The sequence below is a fragment of the Dichomitus squalens genome (assembly GCF_000275845.1).
Source record: "Dichomitus squalens LYAD-421 SS1 unplaced genomic scaffold DICSQscaffold_22, whole genome shotgun sequence".
Lineage (NCBI taxonomy): Eukaryota > Fungi > Basidiomycota > Agaricomycetes > Polyporales > Polyporaceae > Dichomitus > Dichomitus squalens.
Genome location: NW_006766904.1, coordinates 185,236 through 209,501, shown reverse-complemented (window position 1 = coordinate 209,501; position 24,266 = coordinate 185,236). Strand labels below are relative to the sequence as shown.

Below are 24,266 nucleotides of genomic sequence, written 5' to 3'. Positions count from 1 at the left end.
GACGAGTGCCCACGAGGAATTCCGGTTCTCCGCCATGCTCCTTGTATGGCCGAAGAAGTAGAGCAAGAAAGCCCTTGTCAGGATGTTTGCACCCCAGAAGCGCTAAATGAGTGGGAGAGTCTGGGTATGAATTCCGATGGGGGAGAGGGGAGAGGGGTAGACGAGCATGCACGCCGTACTGTGTGAGCTCAAACGCCTCGTTCGCTACGGGGATCTCTAACTCCGCAGCTCGTCAGGTGTGATGCGATCCAATGCGGAAGAGCCTGCAAATTCATGCAAAGATGATGCGAGCATGAATTGTGCCGAAGTTGGTGCATCTGCGTGAGGAGACGAGGAAGAAGAGCCGCCGAGCCGGGTTGCCGATATATGATCGTAACAGGGTCCCCAAGTATACAAAGTCTGGTCGGAGTTCGCTTTCAAGATCTCCTCTTGGAGACGGATGAGGGCGTAACGGCCTTCTCCATAGGCGACGGGGATTTTGACACCTACAATGTCCATCAAAGAGTAGGCCTGGTCCTCCACGCGTGTCGTCGTCCGGGCTGCAGCCCAGGAAAGCCGCTGTGTGATGGGAACGTCCGCCAGTGGTCGTTCACCTGCGAGGACAGATCGTGGGATTCCTGTTGCACGTTCGACCAACGCGAAAATTTCGGGGTCATCCTTCGTGCCAATCTTGATCCAGTCCTTGGACACGAAGACGTGCTTCCGTGGAGCAAGGAGTTCCTGCAGGGTCCACCCCCGATCGAACCACTCGCTCTCCGCGAGCTCCTCCCGCCAGTTCGTGCTGTGGACATCGTGGAGGAAAACATAGCAGACGGTTGAGTGAGCATACCAGTCGTACATCGCAGGGATGGCTTCTTCCACCTCCCACGGGTTGCTCTTGTCGATGCAGCAAGTATCTGCCCAGCCGTATCGAAATCCGTCCTCCCAAGCGAATGAGCAAAAATGCCGGAGCTTCTCGTCAAAGCGGCTGAGAACGGCATCACCTCGCTCGGCCTGTTCATTATGGAATCGGCAGATGTCTTGATAGCTCTGCTCCGAGAGAGAGCCTTGGGCTTGATTCAACCATCTGTGGGATAGGATGGCATAGTGGACGCTGTGCGGATCGCTCATCGTATCGAATTTCCCCGTGTGGGTCTCGATAAGGCGGATTTTCGGCTAAAAAGACATGAATGTATTGATATGACGAGAACCTTCATAGTTCACTCACACGCTGTTCCACGTCCAGGTCCCCGGTAGCGGATGCTTGACTCGACATTGGGCCATCCGCATTTGATTCGCTCTCCTCGCTGTCTGACGCACCAGACCATGTGTTGAAGTGATTCTTCGGCTTCGGGAAGGAGGACACTGGCCGTCCAAAGAAGTTCTCTGAGAAGCGCCGAAACTGAAGGTAGGAGCGTGGACGCGAGTTCTTCTTGAACCAGCGCAAGTTTTCGATCATTGGGTTGGGCTGTATATGGACAAGCGGGTATACGGACTTCATCACCGGGGGATGAGAGCAAAGGGCCCTTAGGTCATTCTCTGACAGATAAAGCAGGCGGCTATAGCAAGGTCCGTCCTCGTGGTCATGGTACAGTGATCTGTCTTCGTGGTCATGGTACAATGGTCCGATTACCCGTACTGACTGCGAGTCTGAGGGCACCACAGGCAGACCGAACAAACCAAGTTCCCCACGCCTCGTGCAAGGCAGGAGAGCAATGTGGATACCATCGAAGACCACGGTAGGAAGTATCATATGACCCGGTGGATGCGTGAATGTAACCGACGCATATAGCTCGCTCAACGAAGAGCCTGAGATGCCGAGTTGTCTTGCGAATGTCGGGAGAGAGAGACTGACCCGATCGGGTTCACTGCCCTGAGAAGCATAGAAGTGGTGACGGTGACACAGCAACGAGGACGTGTTAGTGGAATCAGGGGTTTGCAAGCAAAGGTGCGGTATTCTATCGGAGAGGTCATCGAGAGAGATGGATGGTCCCCAGGCAAGGAGTGTGTGATCGGGGCACCGCTTGTAGGCCTCGACCTGGAGACGCCAGAATGCGGTCTCGCGTTCGCCATACATGGGCTGCAGGCCGACGCCCAAGATACCCATCATCGAGTATGCTTCATCCTCTTGGCGGGTCGACTTCCTATGCGACCCCCATGCCATGCGGTTAGCCATGGGAACGTCGTCAACAGATTGCTCCAGTGCAAGGATTTTGCGATCAATGCCTGTGATCTCCTTGACAAGGGACGAGAGCGTGTTCTTGGATCCGAGCAGCGCCCAATCGCGCCCAAAGAAGAGAACGATGCTGGGGGCAATGAGCTCCTGTAATGTCCACTTGCGCGTGAACCAGCGGCTTTCTATGAATAGACCGTTGTGATCGTCTAGAACGTCCGATAGGTAGACGTAGCACACTCTGGCGAGGCCGTACCAGTCGAACATGGAGTTCATGATTTCCACCAGCTCGGTGTGGTCTGCCTTGTTGATGCAGCAGGTGTCTGTCCAGACAAGCTCGAAGCCGTCATCACGTGCGAGCTCGCAGAAGCGGCGGATCTTCTCGGGGAGGGAAGAGAGAACGGAGGGGCCACAGGGAGGAGGGCCACATCGTTTCTGGATTTGGCAGACATCCTGGTACGTCGGCTCGCCTTCTAGGTTCCAAGTATGGGATAGGATGGCGTAGCGGACCTCTCGAGGATCGGTGACCAACTCGAACTGTCCCGTCTTCACATTGAGCAGTCGCATGCTGTGCTTGATGACCCGTTACGGTCTGTCGTTTGCAGTATACAGCTTATGGCACTCACAGTGACGTTTCTCGGTATGAGCGGAACACATGCAAGACGAGAACTCCGCTTTTGCGCTTCGGCTCCTATGCAATGGTTATCAGTTGGAAACAATACTTGCAGCAAGAAGGAACCTGACTTACGGAAAAGACGGAGGAGAAGTGAGGGGCAGCCGGACTGACCCCCGAGCCTATAAGAGGGATGCGGCCTGTGACAGACGCTGCCTTAGAGACACCATGAGTAGTGTACGGGGCAGAATAGTTTCGGCCTCTGGCAAATGGCAGATTGGCAAATATGGCAATTGCCAGGGCCGGCAAATACTGGCAGATCAACGGGCGCTCCGGGGAGCCTCTGGCGATGGAGAGTGATTAGAGCTATCCATTGAGGCCACAGAAAATATCCGATGCTCTTTAGTGAAGATTTAGAACATGAATACTGCATAGATATTGCTGTCTATCCACTTCCCGCAACAGAGTACACTCATACAGGTGATTTCCCATCTAGCTGAGAGTTTCAGCCCATCAGTCAGGCGCCGGGATGACTTCTCAAGACAAGCTAGTCAATAAGGCGGCCATCAATTGTCTCACTCATAACACATACCGCTATATTGAAACACTCCCCAGAGTATAGAGTGGAAGGACTGTCTCTTACTGAGCTACTCTGTCTCTGTGGGCGACCGGTAACGGCTCCATTAACAGTAAGCGCTCGACAAGCGCCGTGTATCTGCCACCAAATTGCCGGTCTCGGTGGCGGGCAAAATGGCAATTGCCGCTTGGCAGTTGCCTCTGGCAGATTGGCAGCGTTCTGCCAAGAACACTAACCATGAGGCCCCCCTTAATCCCGAGTCAATCGATAGTACGCGTGCGTGCCACCGTTGTCCCGTGCATATCGCATTCCTACGCTTCCACGATTGTCAGTAGTTTCCACCAGCGTTGGAGAGCCAGCTCGCGTTATCTTTATCCAGACACGCAGCATGCAAGACCGCACAAGATGCGCAGCGGCGTCGAGCACAGGGCTTGTACCAGATCGAATGTATTCGGCGTCGCTCCAGGCAACCCACTTTCCGCGCAACCCTCACTTGGCCTACGAGCCCGAGAACGATGGTGAGTCGTATTATCGATTTGCTTGTACCCAACCTCAGGGCTGCTACAAGCCGTATCGACGCGCACCGAACGCTGAGTTGACGCGGTGGCCCAGCGCCATTGCAGGTATTAGGTTCTGCTGTACAGGTCGCTTTGTTTGTTGCCTCGCCTGCAAACATTTTCCCACGGCCTTCAAGGCGCCATCGATGAAGCCTTTTAACGCGATTGAACGACTTGGCCATAGCATTCAGAGCGGAAAATATAAGGTTTAATAGCAGAGGAGCGAAGTCGGTTTCCAAATGGCAGAACGCCGGACAATGAGGCATCCCACCTGACCTTCCGATGCGGCACGGACATGTCGCCGGCAGTATAGCCTTTACAGGTCAAGAATCTATCTCAGAAGACACGCACGACTCAGTGATACGTCCTGATACAATTATTGGGGAACGACGCACCGTATAGAGTGCTTCTATGGGCGCTCAGGGACGCCCCTCGTCGGCGTCAAGCACGAGCCAGCTGCATAGGTCGTGCCAGCTACTCATGCGAGACAACAGGCATAGTCGGGTCCTAGGGACGACTGTCCCCTCGAAAAAGACCTGAAAGACCTGGTTTAGCGGTACGGGGTATGTGAGGACTTGCAATGACGCAAAGCGGGCTCAAACGGTGAAGGCGAACAAGTTCCTAGTTCCTAATACTACCATAGACAATCAGGTGAGCTACAAACACAGATAGCAATACTATAGCTTGGTCACAAACGAGAAACGGAGCGCAGGTGTATCCATGGCAAAACCCGTCATGATGCAGGCTTGGCGGTGCCATTGACCGTGACCTCCTCATCGTCACCGATGTCGTCCGCGGAAGGGACCGCCGCCGAGTTGGCAGCCCCCGCGGCAACGCCTCCTCCAGCTACCGGCGGCGCAACATCCCTGTGCCGAGAGCGAATGTGTGGTGAGGACGAGCGATTGACACGCGACCAGCAGAACACACGACGACGCACCACTTGATCTGAAACCTGGTCACCCTCGGCTTCGTGTTGATGTCGCGCACGAGCCTGTCGAAGCGGATCGGCTCCGGGAGGGCGTCCTTCATCTCCTCGTTGTCGTACTCGGTGTTCTGGTAGTAGCCGACGCGGACGAACTCCTGGTCCTTGTACGAGCCGGTGAGGATGAGGGCGGCGACGCCGAGGACGTCTTCTGGGGGGATCTTGGAGGGGTTCGGGGCGGAGCCCTCGAACTCGAACGCGTTCACGCCGACGGGCACGGGGCCGACTAGACAGTCGTCGAGCTCCTGGTCGAGCTCTTCGTTGCCCGGGGACGCGACGTAGATGAGGCGCCATTCCAGATCTGATGCACGTTGTAAGATAAAAAAGACTGGTGAACACAGACGGCGTACCTTCTGGGAGGGGAGCTATGCATTCGAAGGTGACCCTGAAGTGGTATGGGTCCAGGAAGCGAGCGGGGTTGTTCAGAAACTCGACATTCTGCAAGTTATATGAGTAGCGTCTCGGGACATTTCATGCAGTCTGGCGCACCCTGATCGTAACAATGGACATAGTAAACTGTGCGAGTGGATGGGAGGAGGACGGGCGGCGGAGGAGGCGGAGGCGAAAGCGGAGGCGGCGATGGTGGATCGGTGGCAAAACGCGTGGCCACCAATCCAAGACGCGTCTAGTCACAAACGCGTTACGCCCGCATACAGGTCACCACGGTCACAAGCACCATATCGGGAAAGAGCGCCTTTGCTTTCGTTGTATAGCGGTAAGACGCCACTATGTACTTAGGCGTCGCTGAGTTCGAGTCCACTAGCTGCGGCTATTGCTTTACCTTTTACTTTCTCTCCACCGTCGTTCTGTTCTAGCTCCTGCCCTCTGGTCTTGCATCTCTCTGATACCCACGGATATTGGCTGATCTTGCCTAGCTACAAGGAGGCTAAAGGACGTAACGGACAGAAGGCTTTCTTGCCTACCATCATCTGCTTGCTTTCGACCTGACGTCGTCCACTCGTTTGCTCGATCCTAGATTTGTGGCCAACTATTGGAGATGGCTGGGAAAACACTCAGCAACGGGACGCTAAGTCTCCGCTTCATGCAAAATGCCCAGAGGGCAAAACTACAGGCCCAGGTCGAAGTGGAGCAGGCCAAGGTCAAGGACGACGCCGAGTGGTCTGTCTCGCAGGAAATCCGAGATGCATGGGGATTGGGCGAGTCTTTGAGCAAGCAGTACGTCCGTCACATTTCCGCATCCATGGCTGATGTAGATCTGTCACTCCTGCAGGGAAGACAACGTGCACGAATCTTCATATCTGCCCTTCATCTTCCAGTCGGACAAGGGTGAAGGAACGTCATCTGCGTCTCAACCAGACGGCAGACCCGCTTTCCGGGGCCGTCGGGCGTTCAACGCCAAAGGCAAGGAGGTCGTGCCGGAGCCAGTGAGCGCCACAACCGTCCATCCTGCCCCACCCTCCGTCTAACCCGACCGATACGCCCCATCTCCCTCTTCCTTCTAGCCCAAGCCCCAAGAACCCGGCGAGATAGAAGAAGAGGACGCAAAGCCGCAGAGACTACGCTCCAGATTCGAGCCGCTGCCCACGTCGATCTCCGGCTTCTCAAACGCCTCTCTCGTCTCCACGAGAAGGGACGGCAAGAAGGCGGTGCGCACGAAGACCGCGCAGGAGCTCGTCCGCGAGAGCGCCCCAGCGCCCTTCCCCGCCTCCTTCCTCCTCGAACAGGACGAAGACGTTAAGCCGAGTCCCGCGTCCGCGTCTGAGGCATCGGCGATACCGCACGGCGCGGGGTTCGTTAGGCCCGCGGGGGTCGACGCGCCCGGCCCCCCGGGGGCGCGCAAACGCGACAGGGAGCAGGGATCTGGTGCGGGAGCGGAGGGGAAGAGGCGGAAGAAGAAGAGGGAAGCGAACTCGTGAGGCTGTCCTGGTCGCCCGGCGTTCGTCTTCGCGGTCGTGGTCGCGTTCTCCGTGCCTCTATCTCCGCACGCCCTCACTTCCGTTTTGCCCGTCTACGGTGGTCGGTGGACGTAGTAGAGGCGTGCTTTCCGAGCCACGCCCGGGGCGCTCTATACCGGTGGCGTACAGGATGGGTTCCATGCCAGGATTTGTGTTTCTTCTACTGAGAAGCCGTGTTTGTTGTTTCGTTAGGGCGTTGGCAGAATACACCGTGTGCGTCATCCGGTTACCTCCTTCCCTCTGTGGCCGATGTGTCGCGTGGATCACTGACTTTCCCGCAGGTGTGACTGATCCGAGGACATGTGATCGGCTTGTGGTTCTGCAAGCTAAAGAGGGAGGACCCAGGAAGAGTGCTGGTGAGCTGTTCGTCTGTCGAGGTCAAGAGGCCTTCGCCGCTTCGTAATGGTGGCATACACCCGTGTTAATGCACTGTTCACGAGACGTCGTCATATGGGCGTGCAGGTGAGCGTGATGGTCCGCACAAACACCGTGGATCGGTATTGAAATTCCTACGTCCTCAATGATGAGTGGAGGTCAGAGTACGCGCGATCTTAAGGCGATTCCGTTCGCGATTCTGTGCGGATCGTGATTTTTCGTATCGCAGTGAGATCGTAGCCTACTCTGGCCTCCATATATCGAGGGAAGATCCTGGGAACGATGGTGGTCGCAACTCTGAGAAAGACTTGGGGGACGCAGCTGAATCGCGGACAGTAGGATCACGAGTCTGGAGGCAGAAGCTCCTCCCGAGGGACTTCTGCGATCTTGCGCGATGATGCCCAGATTGCCTCCAGATCGTCCTCCAGAACCGTCCCAGGATCGTGCCGTAGAAGTGCATTGTGACTACGCCTAACAATTGAACAATGAGCAGAAACGACCCCCAGTTGTGGAGGAACGCGGCAGCCTTCCACTACAGGCCGATGACAGAGCTTGAACTCCATCCACCCCAGGCGCGACTCGTCCTCCTTCCAAGCGGTCAACCCTGCCCGTCGACTCGTCCGATTCTTCTCCCTAGACCAACGGCCAAATGGGCTTTTCCTCGCCCCGAAGCAGCACCCACAGGCAGAACGCGTCATGCCCGCCATGTGACTCGCCGCCCCGTGTCTTCTACGTATCTCGCGTTCTCCCGCAAGGTTTCCGAAGCGGCTGTATCGCGCCGTCCTGCTGGCCAAGATCCGAGCCGGTACGCCTTCCATCCTTGCATCGTCCATTTGGGCAACCCTGCCACTCACTCATGCACCGCGCACCGTGCATCCTGCCACTGCATCTCGTGCCATGGTTCACGATCCAGCCCGAACACCCTCCTGGATGGCGTGGGGCGTCGGCGGGTCACGAATCAGATCAAAGATCCTACAACGACTCTACGTGGACCCGGCAGAGCCTTCGCGTATCGGCCTCATGAACGCCACAAAACCCAGTGTCGAAAGCCCGAAGGCCGTCTCCTGCGAGGGAACACGCAGGGTGCGGCGCGGAAAGCCTTCGCGAGCGCGATCTGCACCGTTGGATCGGCGCGAGAACGAGGACGCCGGGGACGCGCGAAGGTGGGCGAAGCGAAGCCGGGCGAAGCGGTCCTCCGGAGGGCTTGGGTGGTTCTATAGCCCGGGTAGTGTCGATTTTCTTATTTCCTTGCCCTTGCGAATGGTGCGTTCCAGTCTCGCGCCTGTGTGGATTTGCGGTGCTTTGCGAGTCTTGCTGAGAAGTCGCTCGAATGGCTTAGTGCTGAGCGTAGAGATGCTTCGCGATCAGAGGCACGTGTGTACGGCCGGTGCTGCTCATTTCTCATCGCGCTTCTCGGGTGAACTTTTACACAGACTCACCGATAGCGCATTCACAGACCCTGCGCGTTCGTCCACCGTCAAGTGCTCAGGCAACAGCACACGCAGCACGATCTCATCCCTACGTGACTGCGAACTTAAAACAAGCTTAGCAGAGCATAGACTGCGAGCAAGCCTGGTGCTCGCAATCTGGCACCTGGGGCTTACGGACACTCGGCGACCCGGGACGTCGGTGTTCCCGCACGTCCCAAGATATCTAGCGAATCGCAAGACCTTCGTCCGCCCAAGCCCTCACCAATTCCTCTCAGGTGTTCGGCGTCCGTACCGGGCACCCCTCTCGTGCCCCGTGCTTGGGTACGACTGGTGTGTCGCAAGAAGACGCGTTAGAGATTAGCACAAGCTAAGCCTTATGACTCCGTGGAGCTCGGTGCGAACGGAGCTTGAGCTTGAGTCATCTACGCCCCTCATACGTGCGAGGTTGTCGTATGAGGCACGCTCGAGGCTCCGTAACCTGGGGTCCATTCATTCCAATGCCTTGTGCCTCGCTGTTGCTCTGTACTCCAAGCCTTCTGACGATCTGCGTGAGGGAGAACGGACCGATGTCTTCGATGATGCGTGCTCTCTTCCACACGCCTTACGCAAATACTCCGCCTTCACAGCGTGTAGACGTCAGTCGAGTAGGGTGGCCGGCGGTGTCTGTATGCATATAGTACAATGGACATTCCAGGGGGATTCGCGGAGTGGAGAGAGGCCCTGCCCAACAAGCTCTCCGAGGTTCCCCAATATGTCCAGGAAGAGTATCCAGTCGCTGCTCTTGTGGGCGTCCCTGACCAACGTTGGTGATACTGAGTGGTCTCTATTCAAAGAGTGCGGAAATCGGAGAATGGCGCGGACTCGTAGGTGGGACCGTGTAGACTTCGACTTTCACGGTATCAGACATCACTGCACGCCCCTGGAAGGCCTTAATGAAATCTTTACCGGTCCCGCCTTCGCGAGCGTGCGTAGGTTCTGTCAACTGAACGCTTTGCATGGACATGCGGCCTCCTTGCTCCAGTGCGCCAGGCGCCGCGGTGTAGCAAGGGCACACGCTCACTGCTGGAGAATGATCGGCGTCGGACGGCCATCGCTGTCATTCCGCCTCCATGCCGTCGCAATGTGGTCGGTAGCATCTTGCCCGGATGGATTGGGGTCTTCGACGCCGGCAGACAGGCGGGGAAGCGCATATATGAGCTCGTTGTCCGGTTCTGATTCCTCCGGTATCTCGCAATAGCGGGAAATCTGCTTGTTGACACACAGCATTCGAATACTGTGTCTTCACTTCTGGCCGCTTGTCTGTGCCATTCGAGTCGGTGATGACAGGGAAATGCGGCCCGAGACGCCTGCCAGAGATAACTCTTGAGTTATTGCTACCCCAAGGGAATTGCACACGAATTGTTTCCACTAGCCTTAGAACTCTGGGGTGTGAGTGGTCTTGCTCGGTACGACGGCGCTTCTCAAGGGACTGATGAGAATGAAAGAACACTGTATCTTCTTTTTTATGAGCTAGGTCTTTCCCTAAAATACGTATTCAGATGACCGGACGATCTCGTGTTCATTCTCATCAACATCCCTGACGTCCCACAGTTCCTGTATGAACCCCTTCTTCGAAAGGTAGGCTCAACTGACTGGAACTCGGGAAGGCATAGTAATTTATCCGTATATCCCCGTTTGAACCCTATGTACTTACTGCCTTCGCTCCTGCGTGCCAGCCAAAGCAGCTCACTGTCCAGGTCTGAGATTCACCGCGTCCTCGGTTGATAGGTACGGTATCTATCATGGTCAAATATAGACCGTGCGAGCCCTCGAATCGAGGGCGCTAGGACATTGAGAGCAACATGGTACGTTCCAAGACGATATCCAGACCGTGACACCCTTTGGACCCGTCTTCCTCAGGTCACGACTAGTTGGTTCTGCGGCGCGTTGGACGCACTCTCACCATCGGCACGTCTGTGCCTCCTTATCACCTCACGACTCGTCCTAACACCGCGGACTCCTCACGCGCCCACGTACGGGTTTCGAAGCTTCGTCGTCCTTCGCCGGCTGCTAAGCTTAGTGTAGCTACTGTGGCGGGTCCGATGCTCGGAGGATCGCAGCCCGTTGTAACTCTACGCTTCGCTTCTGGTACCGATCATATCAGGCGTATGATCGCCTGTACAATGGATGGCTCCCATACGTCAGCAATGAAGAACCTCGCAGTAGGTCGTATACACAGGATGAGACGAAGGGATCCCACCGGCGAGAATACGTATCATGAGCGCTGGGAGCGAGACACCGCTACTGACGCCCTAGAAGGTCTCTGTGAGTACTCATAGGCGTCTCAACCAGAAAATCTTCAATGAAACGATGCAGTGTTTACGTACCTGGCGCCAATAGAAGAGGTATCTTGTTCGCCAAAGGGTGCTGTAGAACCTGAACCTCTTGGATACAGTGGTGTCTCGCGTGCAATCAGGGTCGCGCCGTGCTTTCGGGGTCGGAATAAGCTGGAATGACCCGGGCAAACCAGCCTATGCCGGTACCGGCGCGTAATGCATAAGTGTATGCCAAGGAAACGAGCAAGTTCAGAACCAGCGGGCGGGCTGTTCGGTATCGCAATGATGCCCTAAATGCAATATATGCGGCTTGCCCTCCAAGAATCTGAACAATACATGCTTTGTGGGCATCCTTTAGGCGATGCAGCAGTGCGGTGGAGAAGAGAAGGCTGAAAAATTGGAAGCAGAAAGAGGAGACCGAGAGGAGCAGCAAGCGGCTCGCCCATGGGCATGACCATATCAGATGTGTGGCCAGATAGCAGAGACGACCCAGATCGCCCAGTAGAGCATAGCGCAAGGGCTGTACACCCGTGCGAGCCTCTGATGACCCAGCGAAGATGACGAGACACAGTCGCCCTGTAGAAGCCACTGCGCAATGAGTCATGGCGCTCTTTGACATGTGGAAAGGAACGACAGTCAGGTATAGTAGTAGCAGTCTGAACGCCCTTGAAAATGGGTCTTGTGTCCGAGTATAGGAGATAGTACATTCGTCTACACATACTTGGATATGGATGATCATGATCGTGGAAGAGATAGGGGGCCGACCAGCTATGAGTCGCCCTCGAGATGACAGGGAATCATTCTGTTGAGTCAGCGTAATTCTCGCTGTACGCGTTGCTCAATTCTGCATGGCGTTTTACACTCCGCTTCGCCACGCAACCAACGGATGAAACTGATGGTATGTTCAACATGCTCATGAATAGATAAACTATGCCACCAGATTCCAGGCGCTGAATGCTAAGAATACGGTCACGACGTTCCAGTACTGAACGTTTGAACGCCCGTCCTTGGCCACAGCGCTTCCTAATAAGGCTAGTTGACTCCACTCATGTGCCGTTCCGTGGATCCCAAATCATCCTCCAGCTATGGCTTAGAGTGGGATTGATAGTCGTAACGCTGCGAATAACTGTCAGAGCGGCATACAGTGCGACAGCATACATAGGAAGGCGTTCGCATCTGGAAATCGGTGCGAATCCGTCGTTTTCAGCAGCAACGTGACAGTCGTCGGGCCGCGTGAGCCAGCTCTATCATCTCCTCTGTAGATCCTGGGTAAATTGGGATCAGATTTGTCACTCACGATGCTCGTGTAGCTAGTGTGAGAACGAGACACGCACCTTGACATCTCCTGTCATCATGGCAGATTGAGATGAAAGTCGGCAACCCGATTGTTGATATAAATATGTTCTCGCTAGTAGAAACATGTTTGTATAGCTCGTTATGTGATCTGGTAGTTTATCAGGATGCGCGACTAGGATGCGAGGATAACATGCATGTTCCTGGGGCCGCTGAAATTGATGGTCGTCGGTACGCGGCTCAAAGTTATACAGGATGTCCGCTGTCCCCCAACGAACAGCAGAAAGGAGTATGACCACTTCTCGGATGGGCAGGGGCGTCACGGGTGCCTTCGCTCATTTTGCAATTGTGCTACACATACAGGCTACCGCGCGTGTCCTCTGGGCCAAGGGACATCGGCGGACAGTGTCTGACACAGGTACCTAGTCGGACCGCAGTTGGTTGTCATCGACGCAAACATCGCTCGTGACAGGATCTATGACAAACCTTATACGATTCCTTCAAGGTATTTCCGGGCCTAACCCTGAAGGTCAAGGTCAACAATGACAGCAGACAACATGCCGCTAGCGCTACGGCGACCCATACCAGTCAGTGTACGTAATCGAAGGACCTGTCAAAGTTTATGCGCAAACTATTGAACATTGCTGTGAGGCATTTTCTGTGCTTCTTGCGACCTATATCGGAGGATACGGCACCCTCGAGCGCCCTATCACTCGCCCAACGATACCACCAGACACTGGAGCACAACGTACGGGGAAATTACCCCCGGTGGCGTCCGGATATTGAGTTCATGGCGGGGAGAAGCCTCATGTCCGCACTGTAGAGGACGTCATGATTACCTATCAGATTAGACAGCGCGACGGAGATGATCTTCGTAGTTGGAACATACGACTCCCTGCTACTGTCTTGATGCTGCTTTTGAGATGATTGAGAAGAACACAGCAAGCAAAGACCGAGATCGATGGTCCACGGGAAGGACAAACAAGTCCAGGCAGCGAAAACGGAGAGGTGCGATCACGATCGAAGCGGAGGCATCTGGATTCGAGCCACTCGTCCTGTCGAGGCCTAGATCGAGATCATGTCAACGCACACAACCTTCATTTTGTAGCATCCCGGCGGCGAGAGTGTGACGTATTTGGCAGCCACCGAAGTCCACCGTCAGTTGTTCCCAGTCCATCTCCCACATCTATCCAATGTTTGAGCCTCGACTCAGACCTCTTCCGTCTACGAATGCTGCTCAGGGCAACATGATATCACCGCCTCCTCCCTCTCCCACGGCGCGTAGATTGTCAGGTCGTGCCCAGAGCGTGAGACCGTGTCGCACGCGCACCGTCTGCTGATAACGGCACCTTCCCAAGGCACACGTTCAGTGGGACAGTTGATTGCCTCCTGAATCCTCGCTCCCTCTTGCACCCCCATCCCTAGAACTGCCGTCTCAGGCGACGAGGCGCTAGCGTCAGTCATGCGCGTCGAGTAAGCTTCGCGAGCGCGATCGCCACGCCACAAGCGCCCACCCTACATATGACTCACCGACCATTATGTATCAATAGTATGACAACACATAAATCTACCAGCCAGTTTCCTGCGCATGCCTGCCATGGCTGCGGTTCAAATGCATGCGCTGCACGAATATGGTCAAGTCACCGAACTCACCGGTCAATAGATGTCGCCCCTGACATCGCCTATAGAACTGTCGACGTCGTGTACGTCATGGCGGCTTGCCGGGGTGCCTTCTTGGTTCTAGCATGTCCTATTTGATCAATCGTGCTCTCGACGCCTTTGGTGTCAAGACATTCGAAAGTCTCGTGCACTGCACAAGTCCGCGGCCTTGACTGTTTGCGCGAATTATGCGGCGCTCGTACCTCTAACGCCACTACAGACCCTTGCTTACGCGTCGAGAGTTCGTGACCTCGCGGTCGCTTGTTTTGATGAACCTTCCCAAGGAGGTTCGTTCCCTGTGTTGGAAAGGTCGCTAGTTAGCGTGTAGTCTGCATTGGACGCGCGTTCCACTACGATCTTCTAGTATTGCGCTAGCGGGTGGTTAGCAACCCAGAAACAACACAGACGCTGTTCTGCTCGCCTGCTTCGCGGAAGGGAGGATTATCCCAGTGCATTTGACCCCACGCGACTGTGCTTCCCTGCTTCATGCGACCGCCGACAAGGGCCTTCCGCACAAAAGGCATTATGATTGCTATCCGCGCCAGGCACGCGCGCGTGCCCCTTCCTCAGCTGCGAGGAAGCAGCTCGCACGAGGCTCCGGTCGGAGCAGCGTTGCCAGCATCGTCCACGGCACGGGACACGGATGCACACGCACACCGAAGAACCCAGAAGACTCGTTGACAGGTCTTGTCAAACGGCCGTCAACTTTGCGCTCACGTTAATGGAAAGGCGCCTCCCGCGAAGCTTTGGACCGCAATGTCAGTCCGGCGCCTTGGTTGGGTCGGGAACGCCGAGTTCCTTGAGCACCTGGATCGCCTGTGTGTCTTCAAAATCGGCGTGCCGCGTATTGCGTCTCCTGCTGGAAGGCTGTCCGATCGCATAACCTCTGCGCTATAGCATGACTGCGTAGGGGCAAAACATTTCCGCATCACCCCTCACAACAGGCGGTTGTCTGATCTGGAAGGCTGAACGCCGTGAGCGTAGTTTGCGCGGGGCGATGAGGAGTTCTTGTCACAGCTGGTCTCCACTCGAAGGCTCTGCAATAGATGTGAGAAGCCCTCCGCCGACGCCAGCGCACGCCACCTAGAAGCGCTGCGTAAGTATAATGTGACAGACAGCAAGCACTGAAGTGCCGACCTGCTTACCGTAACTGCCTGATTGCGGCACGTCACGTTATACAGCATCCGCAGCGCCGAGTTGCTGGAGTCCAGACACCGCAGTGGTTGGCTGCCCACAAAGGCTGGCCGATTTACGTCTCAGCGACGCCGGCAACTCAGCGACCGGCTTCACCGGGGCCGAAATCTATCTGGTCTGAGAACCCTGGAAGCCGGCAGGATACAACGCAGCCGTGCCACTAGACCCTTGCTCCGGTCCCCGAGCTGAGTCTTGCATCTCCAATCTGGGGCATAGTGGCACCACAGGGTGCACGTAGACAAAGTATGTTCGAGAGTCCTAGAGAGCTCTAGCGTCGCCGGTCGGATTATGATGCACGAGGTCCTAACGTTGTGGCGTGCGAATTGCGCCCGCGACGGCAACCTGTCGTCTGCGCAGAGAAAAAAGACATGAGAACAAGTACTGCTTCCGCTTGCGCCCATCGTTGGACAAGTCGAGATGCAGTACGTACCCAGAAACGCGCCCGACGTATGCTGCGCGCGGTGACAGGAGCGTCTGTGAGATGCCACGGAGGGTATCACATTCATCCTCGATACTAGTACTAACTGTACTTCCCGCTTGCATCAAGCGGCGCGAGAAATCGCGCCCGGGCGGTTCACACAGATGCCTACGGATTTGCAGGGCCATAGCTAGAGACGTCTTTGCCGGGCCGCTGATCACGACTTGTTAAGATGTTGATGAGCGATTGGTTTCTACACGCGTTGGTATGGACCCTGTGCAAGGTAGCCCTCGGAGATCGCTGTATTCCCAGCACTATGTGCAGAGGATCAAGATAGCGTTCCTGGTGTGAAGTTGAGAAGTGAGAGCGGGCGAAAGATAGCATTATACTCAACGCAGTCCGTTCGTAGATGACACACGCACTGGCAGCAACCGAATGGACTTCCAATAATATGATGCGCCCAGGTGCTGGTCCCTGAGAACCCTGACTCCTCCGCTTGAGACCTTTCCGTCACAAGCGCGCAAAGAATGGCATCAAAGAAGGCTGGAACTGTGGTGATCTCGCACGAAACCCTCTAGAAAATGGGCGCCTTGGCGACCTCCTGCGGAACGGCCAGTGCGACAAATTCGGCGAAGGTCTCGTAAGTTCCCCTGAGCTCGGATTGCTCATATGCCGGGAAAAACTAATGCTTACGATGCCTATGCTTTAGCGAGCGAGAACACCAATGAAAGGGTACAGGCAGATCACTCACCTACGCGGGTTGCTGGGAAGCTGGAGCATTGTCGGGGCTGTACGGCACCGCTGTGTGAACGCAACGCAGGATACGCCATAGACGTCGGAAGCGTTTGCGTGCTACAGGACATGCCGTGCGTACCGCAGAGGTATATGGGAGGTTCAGAGATGGCTGTGACGCAAAAGGTGCGCATTTGTAGTCCTGCGGAAAGTGAGCGTTCCTGACCTGAGAGGATAGCGGACAAGAGGGAATCCGGAAGGTCGCGAGCGGTCCTGGACGCCGAATTGGGATGCTGTGCTGGCAGGATACCCACTCCTGCAGCCGGACAACCGGAGCGCCCGACACCAGCGCCCTGAGAAAGGTACGCCGAATGACGCAGCGCGACAGGGCGTTAGTCCAGATATACCCAAGTACAGCCGTAGACCTCTGCTCTGCCGAAAAGAAGTGTAGGAGAGTTGCCAGATATCCGTGTGTTCCTGAACGATGCGACGGTCGAGAGCGTACCGTCGCCATCGGAGCTGTTAACCAACCTCACACAGAAGCAGCCCAGCCTGGCGGCAGAACTGCAGTGAGATGAAGGAAGAATTCTCTCGCAGGTCGCCATTCTCGTCTCGGATAAGATCGTTCGCGACCGAGCTTCTTCGAACGGTTTCATGTTAGAAGACTTTGGGGGGTTGCAATATAATTAGATAGGAACACACCGTGCGGGCGGGAGGGAGGTGGGGCACGGCTCAGATTGAGATAGAACATCTCTACCGAAATAAGTGGCTGATGGGGGGTCGTCATGCTCTTTGGAATACCGGAAGTGAATCCTCCTTTGAGCGTTGCTTGACCAAGTGTCTGATGATTCCTGTTTGAGTCATGCAAGCCCATATCACTGCGTGAAGCGCCATATTACGGTGGCCGGGGACATGCTGGGAATTTGCGTATTCCGCGCATATCACCCACGGATTCCCTAGTAAATCCCCCTTTGATGGGAATCTGGTGGGAACATGCACATTCTCTCCAGATTCCCTCAACATCCCCAACCGCTTGTGCAGATTTCTATTATAAGGGGGACTTGCCTGCCCAAAATTACTTATCCGTCCGCGATGACGTCGTCGTATGGTCCCATATCAACCTGCCATCGCGTCCACATCTTGACTTCGTACTTCTTGCATTCCCTCCGTATGCCTATCTTCCCCTTGGTACGTCCTGACCATTGACTCTCGGATGGCAGCTGATGTGTTAACATGCAGGTGTTCTCTCATAAATACATCTGCTGATCAGGGCAATAGTACGTCTCTAGTGTTGCGTGTGAAGTCCCAAAGTCTGATGGCTGCCGCATCTAGTAGGTTGTCCCGCGTTTATCGATTGTCCTTGATTAAGACTGTGAGTACCCAGTTTCAACGCTACAGTGTACTGCTAATCCTTTCTAAGCAGAACTCAAATATCGACATGGTGAGTGCATATATGCATGTATTGCGCGTGCCATCTCAGCTGTGTCTGATGTCCAATTGTAAGCCAGTATCGCTGTGCTGGCGGCTACGGGTATGATGTGATTGGGTTAGGGTTGATTGGGCCGGTCTGTATGATATATAGAGAAGTCCGGATGTAGCGTAGGAGAGTCGCCATTTGAATATATATTCATTTCGATCTAATTCAATCTGGCTGCCAATATCGGGACGAATACTAGGCGCCAAGCTGGGCACCAAAAATGGATATGAATAATAAGATACAAAATTGTATATCCCATTTGATCCCATGTTACGCAGGGTGCGGAATGTCTAAGTAATATGTGGGGAACATGGTCGGAATGTGAGGGGAAGGCAGTTAATACCATGACATCCTCTAAACCTGCGGAATGTGGTGGGAACACGCTGGGAATGTGGCGGTAATGTGCTCATCCTCTCCGTGTTCCCCAACCTCTGTAATCTGGCGCTTCACGCGGTGTATAGGTGTGATCCAGTTATAATGGACGTGGGAGGCATGAGGCATACTGGTCCCGCAACTGTGCCTTGGATGTCGCCTAGACTCGACGCACGCCGCGATATGGAGTAATAGACCGAGTAGGTGGAGATCATCGCTCCCTAACCTGATGCGGCGCCGCGCGAACTGACAGCCTCGCTCCGTACGGCTTGGCGCAAGGAGCTTTGGGCATGAACAATGAGGAATAACAGGGCCAAAGGCCATGACTGTCCAAACAGGGCGTACCTGCTGCCCTGTATGATACATCTTCCGGCGGAACAGCAGGGCGGAGCGAACACGAAGTCCCCTAGAGAACCTCAAGGGACGAAGAATCCGCCTAAAGAAGGTAAGAAGTTACTCGAGTTGGGCTGTGTCCTTGGCAAGCGTGCTGCGTCGTCTTCGTCACTATGCATTGACATATTGGGGAAGACACGCATTGGGGCTCCGATTCGGGTTCGCGAAGGGGGACTACGGGAGCGGAAGCGAGCAGCAAGCATAGAGGGCGCCGCGACTAGACCGCTCTGATTCGGAGCCGGGCCAACTTGGATCGGACCGCAACGAACGCTGCTACAAAATCGTGAAATCAGATCGTATGTACAGTACACTACCTCATAATGCATAGGATCGGTACCCCCATTCCCGTATGCATCATGGGACATTATGCATTATAAGACAGCCTATCAAGCGTGAAGCGACCGTTTGGTACCCATCCGGGGCCTCTGCGGCGATATGCATCATTAGATATGACCTCATGCAATATGAGTTAGTGTACTGTATTTGAGCGGACGATGTAGCAGAATGGAACAACATCGACTAGTTCACCGATATCTGCCCATTCACCCGCTGGACGCAAGGGGCGGCGTCGACAAGCAAGGTCAACGGGTGCCAGGATCAGCTTCCATTGCGCAAGAACGACATCGACCGTCCGTAAGTGGCAGTTTGACATACCAGACAGATATCCGTCCATCTTCAGAAGAACCCAGAAGCACATACAAGGGCCCCCGCGAACGTTATGTCAACGGGTACCGTGCCGCTGGCGCTGGCTTGGTGACGAGCTGGAGCTGGAGATCTAGAGACAGTCAGCGTGATGACAACGATCGTCCTAGCTCGCGCTACGGCAGCACATAGAACAAGATCAAATCGATCGGATGACGGGCTACAGAGAAGGCGGGTGGGTGGCATCGCAATTCACGGAGGCGCGCGCATGACGACTGTTTGTTGGAGCTAACTGAGTACGCACGTAGTACAGAGATGCACGCGGCTGCGGGTCGCTTTCAGCGCGCATACGATGCCATTTCCAGAAGAGCAAGAACAAACCGACAAATAACCAGCCGTCGTGCGTGCGTGCGAGTGCAGCCGAGTACCTCCGACGTTCCGCGAGCGAATCCCCCGGGCTGACGGAAGACGCTCGGGAGCAGTCTGGCCGCCAGGCTCTGAACGCATATGGATGAAGAGGGATACGAAATGGACTAGCATGGGACGTGCACATTACCCGCGGTCTCACGACGCTAGCCACCGGCCCTTCAGGACCACGTCCCGGGATGCGCACTCGCCATTTCGAGACAAATGCTGACCCAGTATTGTCCAATTTCGCGATACGTAGTGATTGGGTTATTGATGGAGGCGCCCCCGGCCATGCCTCGCTCAACGCCGAGGACGGTGGCCGGACCACAGCTGCGAGTCGGACTTGCCGCGAAGTCCGAACGCTAGGCTGCCTGATCATGGAGCCCAATGAGGCTAGGCGTCGCGCTTGTGAGTAAAGTCGCGGTGATGAACCTTGGTAAGCGCAGGCAAACTTATCATCGCTGCCATTAGATAAATAGAGTTCGCACCTGAATCGCGCGCAACACATCTTGACTCGTTGTGCGCTGCGTAGCGCGATGGCCATGCCATCCGTTTGTCACGCTGAGCGCGCGCAGGCGTCGTCTTGAGCGAAACTGTCATGGGCAGTGGGTGTTGTCACCAGGGTCGGGCCACCCTGGCCAATCAGAGACTCATTTTCTGAAGATCCAGAGCCCTGCCCCTGCACAGCTGCGAATATTTCGCGGGAGCCACTGCGCGCGAACGAATCACATGTACAAGCGTGCGCACATGTATATGAGTTCCCTGACGAGCAGGTGTGGAATCAGATGACACCGAGTTCACAACGCGCGACGGGGCACCTGATTTCATGTCCCTACGCCTTTGGACCCACGAATCCACGGCATCATGAGCTAAACTTCGCGACAGCAGGACGTCAGTGGAACTACATGGTGTCAAAGCGTCGAAGCGGTAACGACTGACCGCGGGAGGTGGCGTTCGGGCTCTTAAGCTGTCGACGCAGGGTCGATCGGGTCCCCCGAAGGTTGGACGACGGGCTCGCGAGAGCGCGGGAACGGACGTCATGCGGTTGCAGGGGATATAGATCGGGGTCCGGGATCGGGCGCACGGATTCGGGAGGACGCCACCTCGCGCTCTAGGTAAGTACGTCGGAGATCACGCAGCCGCTCGGTGGCAGGCGCGCGAACGTTATGATTCACGAAGGAGGAAGTGCACCGACGGATTGAACCCCATCCGAGCACACGGCGGGCGTAGTCGACGCAGCCCGTCGAGAGGTACGTGCACAGTCCGACCGGACACCGCGCGCCCCGCTCTACCCGAAACAGAGACGCGTCCCTGTGATAGTTTGTCGCGGTAGGAGGCCAGCCGTAGGTGCACACGCCACGCCCACAGACGTGCACGCCAGTCCTCGCAAGAGGACGCCCCAAGTGCGAGCGTCCGTGTCTCTCCGACCCGAGCTCCCATTCGGCTCCCTTATGATCGCGCGTCATCGCGTCATGCATGCTCGGAAGCCAGAAGTCCATATCGCGCGCAAGTGCACGCACAGTACTGCACGCGTGCACGATGCGCGCGCGGCCGGACGTTTGCGGTATCGCGATATCTCTGAGCCCTCTCGGTGCGCTGAGCCTGGGGGGCAAACGGTGCGCGGGCTTTCGAATGCGAGCTCATGCGTACGTACGTGTGCGCATGGGATAGCTGCGACGGCGATCATTGGCTTCTCGACCGCTTATGTCACCAGGGCGAGCTTGGAGGCTGGCCAGGACATACTTATCCGCACAGCGGGCCGCGAGCCTCGTGGCGGCGGAGAAAGAGGGAGAATCAGGGCAACGGTTGGACAGGCGCCTGATGGACCCTGGGATATATGGTCGCCAAACGCCAGCTGGCTGGCGACGCTGCGGGAGAACTGCTCTTCGCAGAAAGAACGCGTTGCACGGGTCGGTCGTTCTGTTCTGAGAGGGAAGCGCGGATAGAATGGAGGGGAACCTCGATCGTGGCAGATCCCGCTCGGGGGACGCGTACTCGCCATCGTCACAGTGATTCCTTGGAACGAAGGAACACAACAACCGGACAGCGCAGGAGAGAACCGGGCGCGGCGCAGAATGGGGAGACCGAGTGAGCCGGAGAATCCATCATCGTCGCCCCCAGAGCTACAGATCTTGGGGCCTCGTGTGTATGTGGGTCATAGCCTGAGCTTCTTTAATTGTGATACGAGACAGAGGGCGCGTCCCCTCCGTCTCTCACACACAGAGACATGATGAACACTTGTATGTATAGGATCCGGGCGGCGACTTGGGCGTGATGAGGCAGATGGACACGGGCGAAGCGGGTCGGGGCCAGTGTGACCACACCATTTGACTGCCTATGACTTGCGTCCGGGAGCTCGTGAGACGTCACCTTGGCAGAAGCGTCGCCGTGAGTCGCTGCTGGACCGCCACCCGGAGGCTGCATTCGCCGCTCGTGACTGCGGCGTTGTGCCCGCGCGCTGCAGTTGACGTTGACGACAGGAGCCGAGTGCGTCGCCGTTCGGGAGAAAGGCGTTTGGGTCGGACGAGGGCGCCTCGGGAGGATCGGTGGGGACGCGCGACGTCGGCCCACGGCACGCTCGACGCGGACGTAGCCTGTCGATTCGGCATCCGCTCGCTGGCAGCGGTGCTGTCACCGCGTCATTCTGCTCTCGAACCTTCGTGTTGGACGCGAAGCTCCGTCAGGCAGGGGCCACGTCCGATACCGATGCCGATACGCGTTCGGAGGCAAGAACAGGACACGACGTGTAACGGATCGGATCGCATGTCATCAATTAATTGCCACTGAATGCGAACTGCGAGTGCCCCGAGGCGATTACCGTCCGGATTGGGACAATCGGCAACGGGATGCCGGGACGCGAAGACGGAGCCGCGGGTTCGTTTGCTAGGGTGTGGGCGTTGGAAGGCTGCTGCGAGGAAGGATGGCTGTCGTCTCGCACTGGACCGGACGTTGGTCGGAGCTAGGGTAGGTGACAATGGGGGGTGCGGGCGTCCGCAGAGAGCCGTCGAGCGGGGCGAGGACGGGGATGGAAGGGGCGATGGAGGATAGCTGGACGTGATGGAGCGAAGACGGTTCTGGCTGTCTGCATAATGTTATCTGGCATGGGTGCGGACCGGAGCGAGGAGGCGGAGACGCGGAGGAAGGCAGCTGGGCGACTGCTGCGAGTGCCGAGGGCTTGGGACAAGCGAGGCGGGCGGACTGCAGGCGGATTGCGAGATGGGCAGAGAAGCAGGGCAAGGGAATGCGGCCAGATGAGGCAGGAGGGCGCCGATGTGGCGAGAACAAGTGCATTGAGGATCTGGCGGGAAATCGGAATCGAAAGATGGAGAGCGACAAAGATGCCGGCTGTCTCCCAGGGCACTTCTCCGACCCTCTGCGGGCGCGTCCCTCCGCCTGGAGCAGCCAGACGCCTGTCTCCGGACGAGGGCGACCTTCTCCCATCCCAACACTAGAGTTTGTTTCGCGCACCGCCCCGGCCCATAACAACGTTATTCGCCCAAAAGCCACGTCCGCCATGTCGCCAGTTTCCGTCCTTCCATCCCTCCATCCCATATAAACCCCGCCCTCAGCCCCTTCCTCTCCCCTTCTCACTCCCCAACACCTCTCGCGCGTTTCCTTGACGTCTACTCTGTACCCCGGCCCTCGCGCGCCTGACCACCCGCTGCATGTCTGCGACGGCCACATACCACCTTCGCCCAGTATCAACCATGACGCGCTCGGCGTCCCCCACCACCAGTACGTCCACCGCGAGCGATTGCAGTCCACCCCCTCTCGGCTCGCACCATCCACCCTCCAAGGCCATGTTGCCTCCTGCTTCCTCCAATTTCTCGCCCATTCCCACCTCGGCGCGCCCCCGTCGCCCGCTGTCGCCAACATCCCTCCGAGGTGAGCGCTCCGTCACGTTCGCTCTCTAACGTACTAACTGTCATTCCTCGCTCGCTGCCGTGCAGATGTTGACATCCCTCTGGACCCTGAACGCGCCTTCGCAGCACGCGGAAAATACCCCGTGCCCCCGACGGGACACGAGCTTATGGCGCTCTTCCCCCCGGCGCCTCCCATGATTCGCCTCGGGTCCACGAGCGGCTTCTTCGAGCGCGAAGAGCGCAAGTTCTTCGCGCAAGCGGGCAAGGAGATCGTCCGCGTCCGCCTCGAAATCGACTCCGCCCTGCCGCACACCTCGGGTGGAGGCGGCGGCGGCGGCGTGCCTCTCCCAAGTTCTATGACCTCGCCTCCCAATCCCCACGCCCGCCACGCCCGGACGCATTCACATGGACACCCGCCCCCTCCGCCCCTCCACCACGACCGCGCGCCGCCCCCGACCCATGCGCCTCTTGCCCCCCCTCCACCACCGCACGCGACGTCGCCGCGCTCGCACCTTCCGCCGAGCGCGTTCCCCGCACCTCCGCCGCCGGTGGGATCTCCCATGGGTCCCCCTCCGGTCCCTGCAGGACCAGCTCACCCTGGCTATCCCATCAGTCGCCCGCCCGACGTCGAGCGCAACCCCGGAGGTGGTAGCGAAGCGATGGTCGTGGAAGACGACGATGACGACAACGCGTGGCGGCGGCCGACGCCCCACAACGCGCGGCGACGCGCGGGGAAGCACACGCGGCGGGTGATCGTGAAGTAAGCTGCAGGGGGTGATATGTCGGGGCCCCGATCGTGCCCTTGGGAAGCCCGGCCGCGGGCTGAATGTGTGGCTGGGACTGCTCGATCTGGCGGGCGGTTTCCAGAACGTCTTGGGAAGAGAAGAAGCCACGCTGT

General features: G+C 56.8%; 6 protein-coding genes across 6 annotated transcripts; 3 read left to right on the top strand and 3 right to left on the bottom strand.

Moving 5' to 3' along the window:
• Positions 1–216: 216 nt before the first annotated feature.
• Positions 217–2,719, bottom strand: DICSQDRAFT_63527 (HET-domain-containing protein; the record flags this gene model as incomplete). Its single annotated transcript, XM_007367040.1, has 2 exons — positions 217–993; positions 2,603–2,719. 2 exons carry the CDS (start codon positions 2,717–2,719, stop codon positions 217–219), a joined length of 894 nt encoding a protein of 297 aa, XP_007367102.1.
• A 1,810-nt stretch (positions 2,720–4,529) lies between these two features.
• Positions 4,530–5,391, bottom strand: DICSQDRAFT_162148 (anti-silence-domain-containing protein; the record flags this gene model as incomplete). Its single annotated transcript, XM_007367039.1, has 4 exons — positions 4,530–4,765; positions 4,837–5,182; positions 5,232–5,319; positions 5,371–5,391. 4 exons carry the CDS (start codon positions 5,389–5,391, stop codon positions 4,633–4,635), a joined length of 588 nt encoding a protein of 195 aa, XP_007367101.1. The 3' UTR covers positions 4,530–4,632.
• A 487-nt stretch (positions 5,392–5,878) lies between these two features.
• On the top strand, positions 5,879–6,308 carry DICSQDRAFT_63582 (uncharacterized protein; the record flags this gene model as incomplete). The annotated part of the gene is made up of 2 exons (XM_007367038.1): positions 5,879–6,057; positions 6,113–6,308. The coding sequence occupies 2 exons, from the start codon at positions 5,879–5,881 to the stop codon at positions 6,306–6,308; spliced, it is 375 nt and encodes a 124-aa protein (XP_007367100.1).
• Positions 6,309–16,381: 10,073 nt separating this feature from the next.
• On the top strand, positions 16,382–16,786 carry DICSQDRAFT_171369 (uncharacterized protein; the record flags this gene model as incomplete). Its single annotated transcript, XM_007367037.1, has 3 exons — positions 16,382–16,399; positions 16,452–16,575; positions 16,665–16,786. The coding sequence occupies 3 exons, from the start codon at positions 16,382–16,384 to the stop codon at positions 16,784–16,786; spliced, it is 264 nt and encodes an 87-aa protein (XP_007367099.1).
• A 3,677-nt stretch (positions 16,787–20,463) lies between these two features.
• DICSQDRAFT_155899 (uncharacterized protein) lies at positions 20,464–22,371 on the bottom strand. Its single transcript, XM_007367036.1, has one exon. The coding sequence runs from the start codon at positions 21,002–21,004 to the stop codon at positions 20,543–20,545; it is 462 nt and encodes a 153-aa protein (XP_007367098.1). The 5' UTR covers positions 21,005–22,371; the 3' UTR covers positions 20,464–20,542.
• Positions 22,372–23,212: 841 nt separating this feature from the next.
• On the top strand, positions 23,213–24,132 carry DICSQDRAFT_171368 (uncharacterized protein; the record flags this gene model as incomplete). Its single annotated transcript, XM_007367035.1, has 2 exons — positions 23,213–23,390; positions 23,456–24,132. 2 exons carry the CDS (start codon positions 23,213–23,215, stop codon positions 24,130–24,132), a joined length of 855 nt encoding a protein of 284 aa, XP_007367097.1.
• Positions 24,133–24,266: the final 134 nt, after the last annotated feature.

Coding starts and splice junctions, on each gene's coding strand:
- DICSQDRAFT_155899 (XM_007367036.1), bottom strand. CDS start 21,004: ATGGACTTCTGGCTTCCGAGCATGCATGACGCGATGACGCGCGATCAT.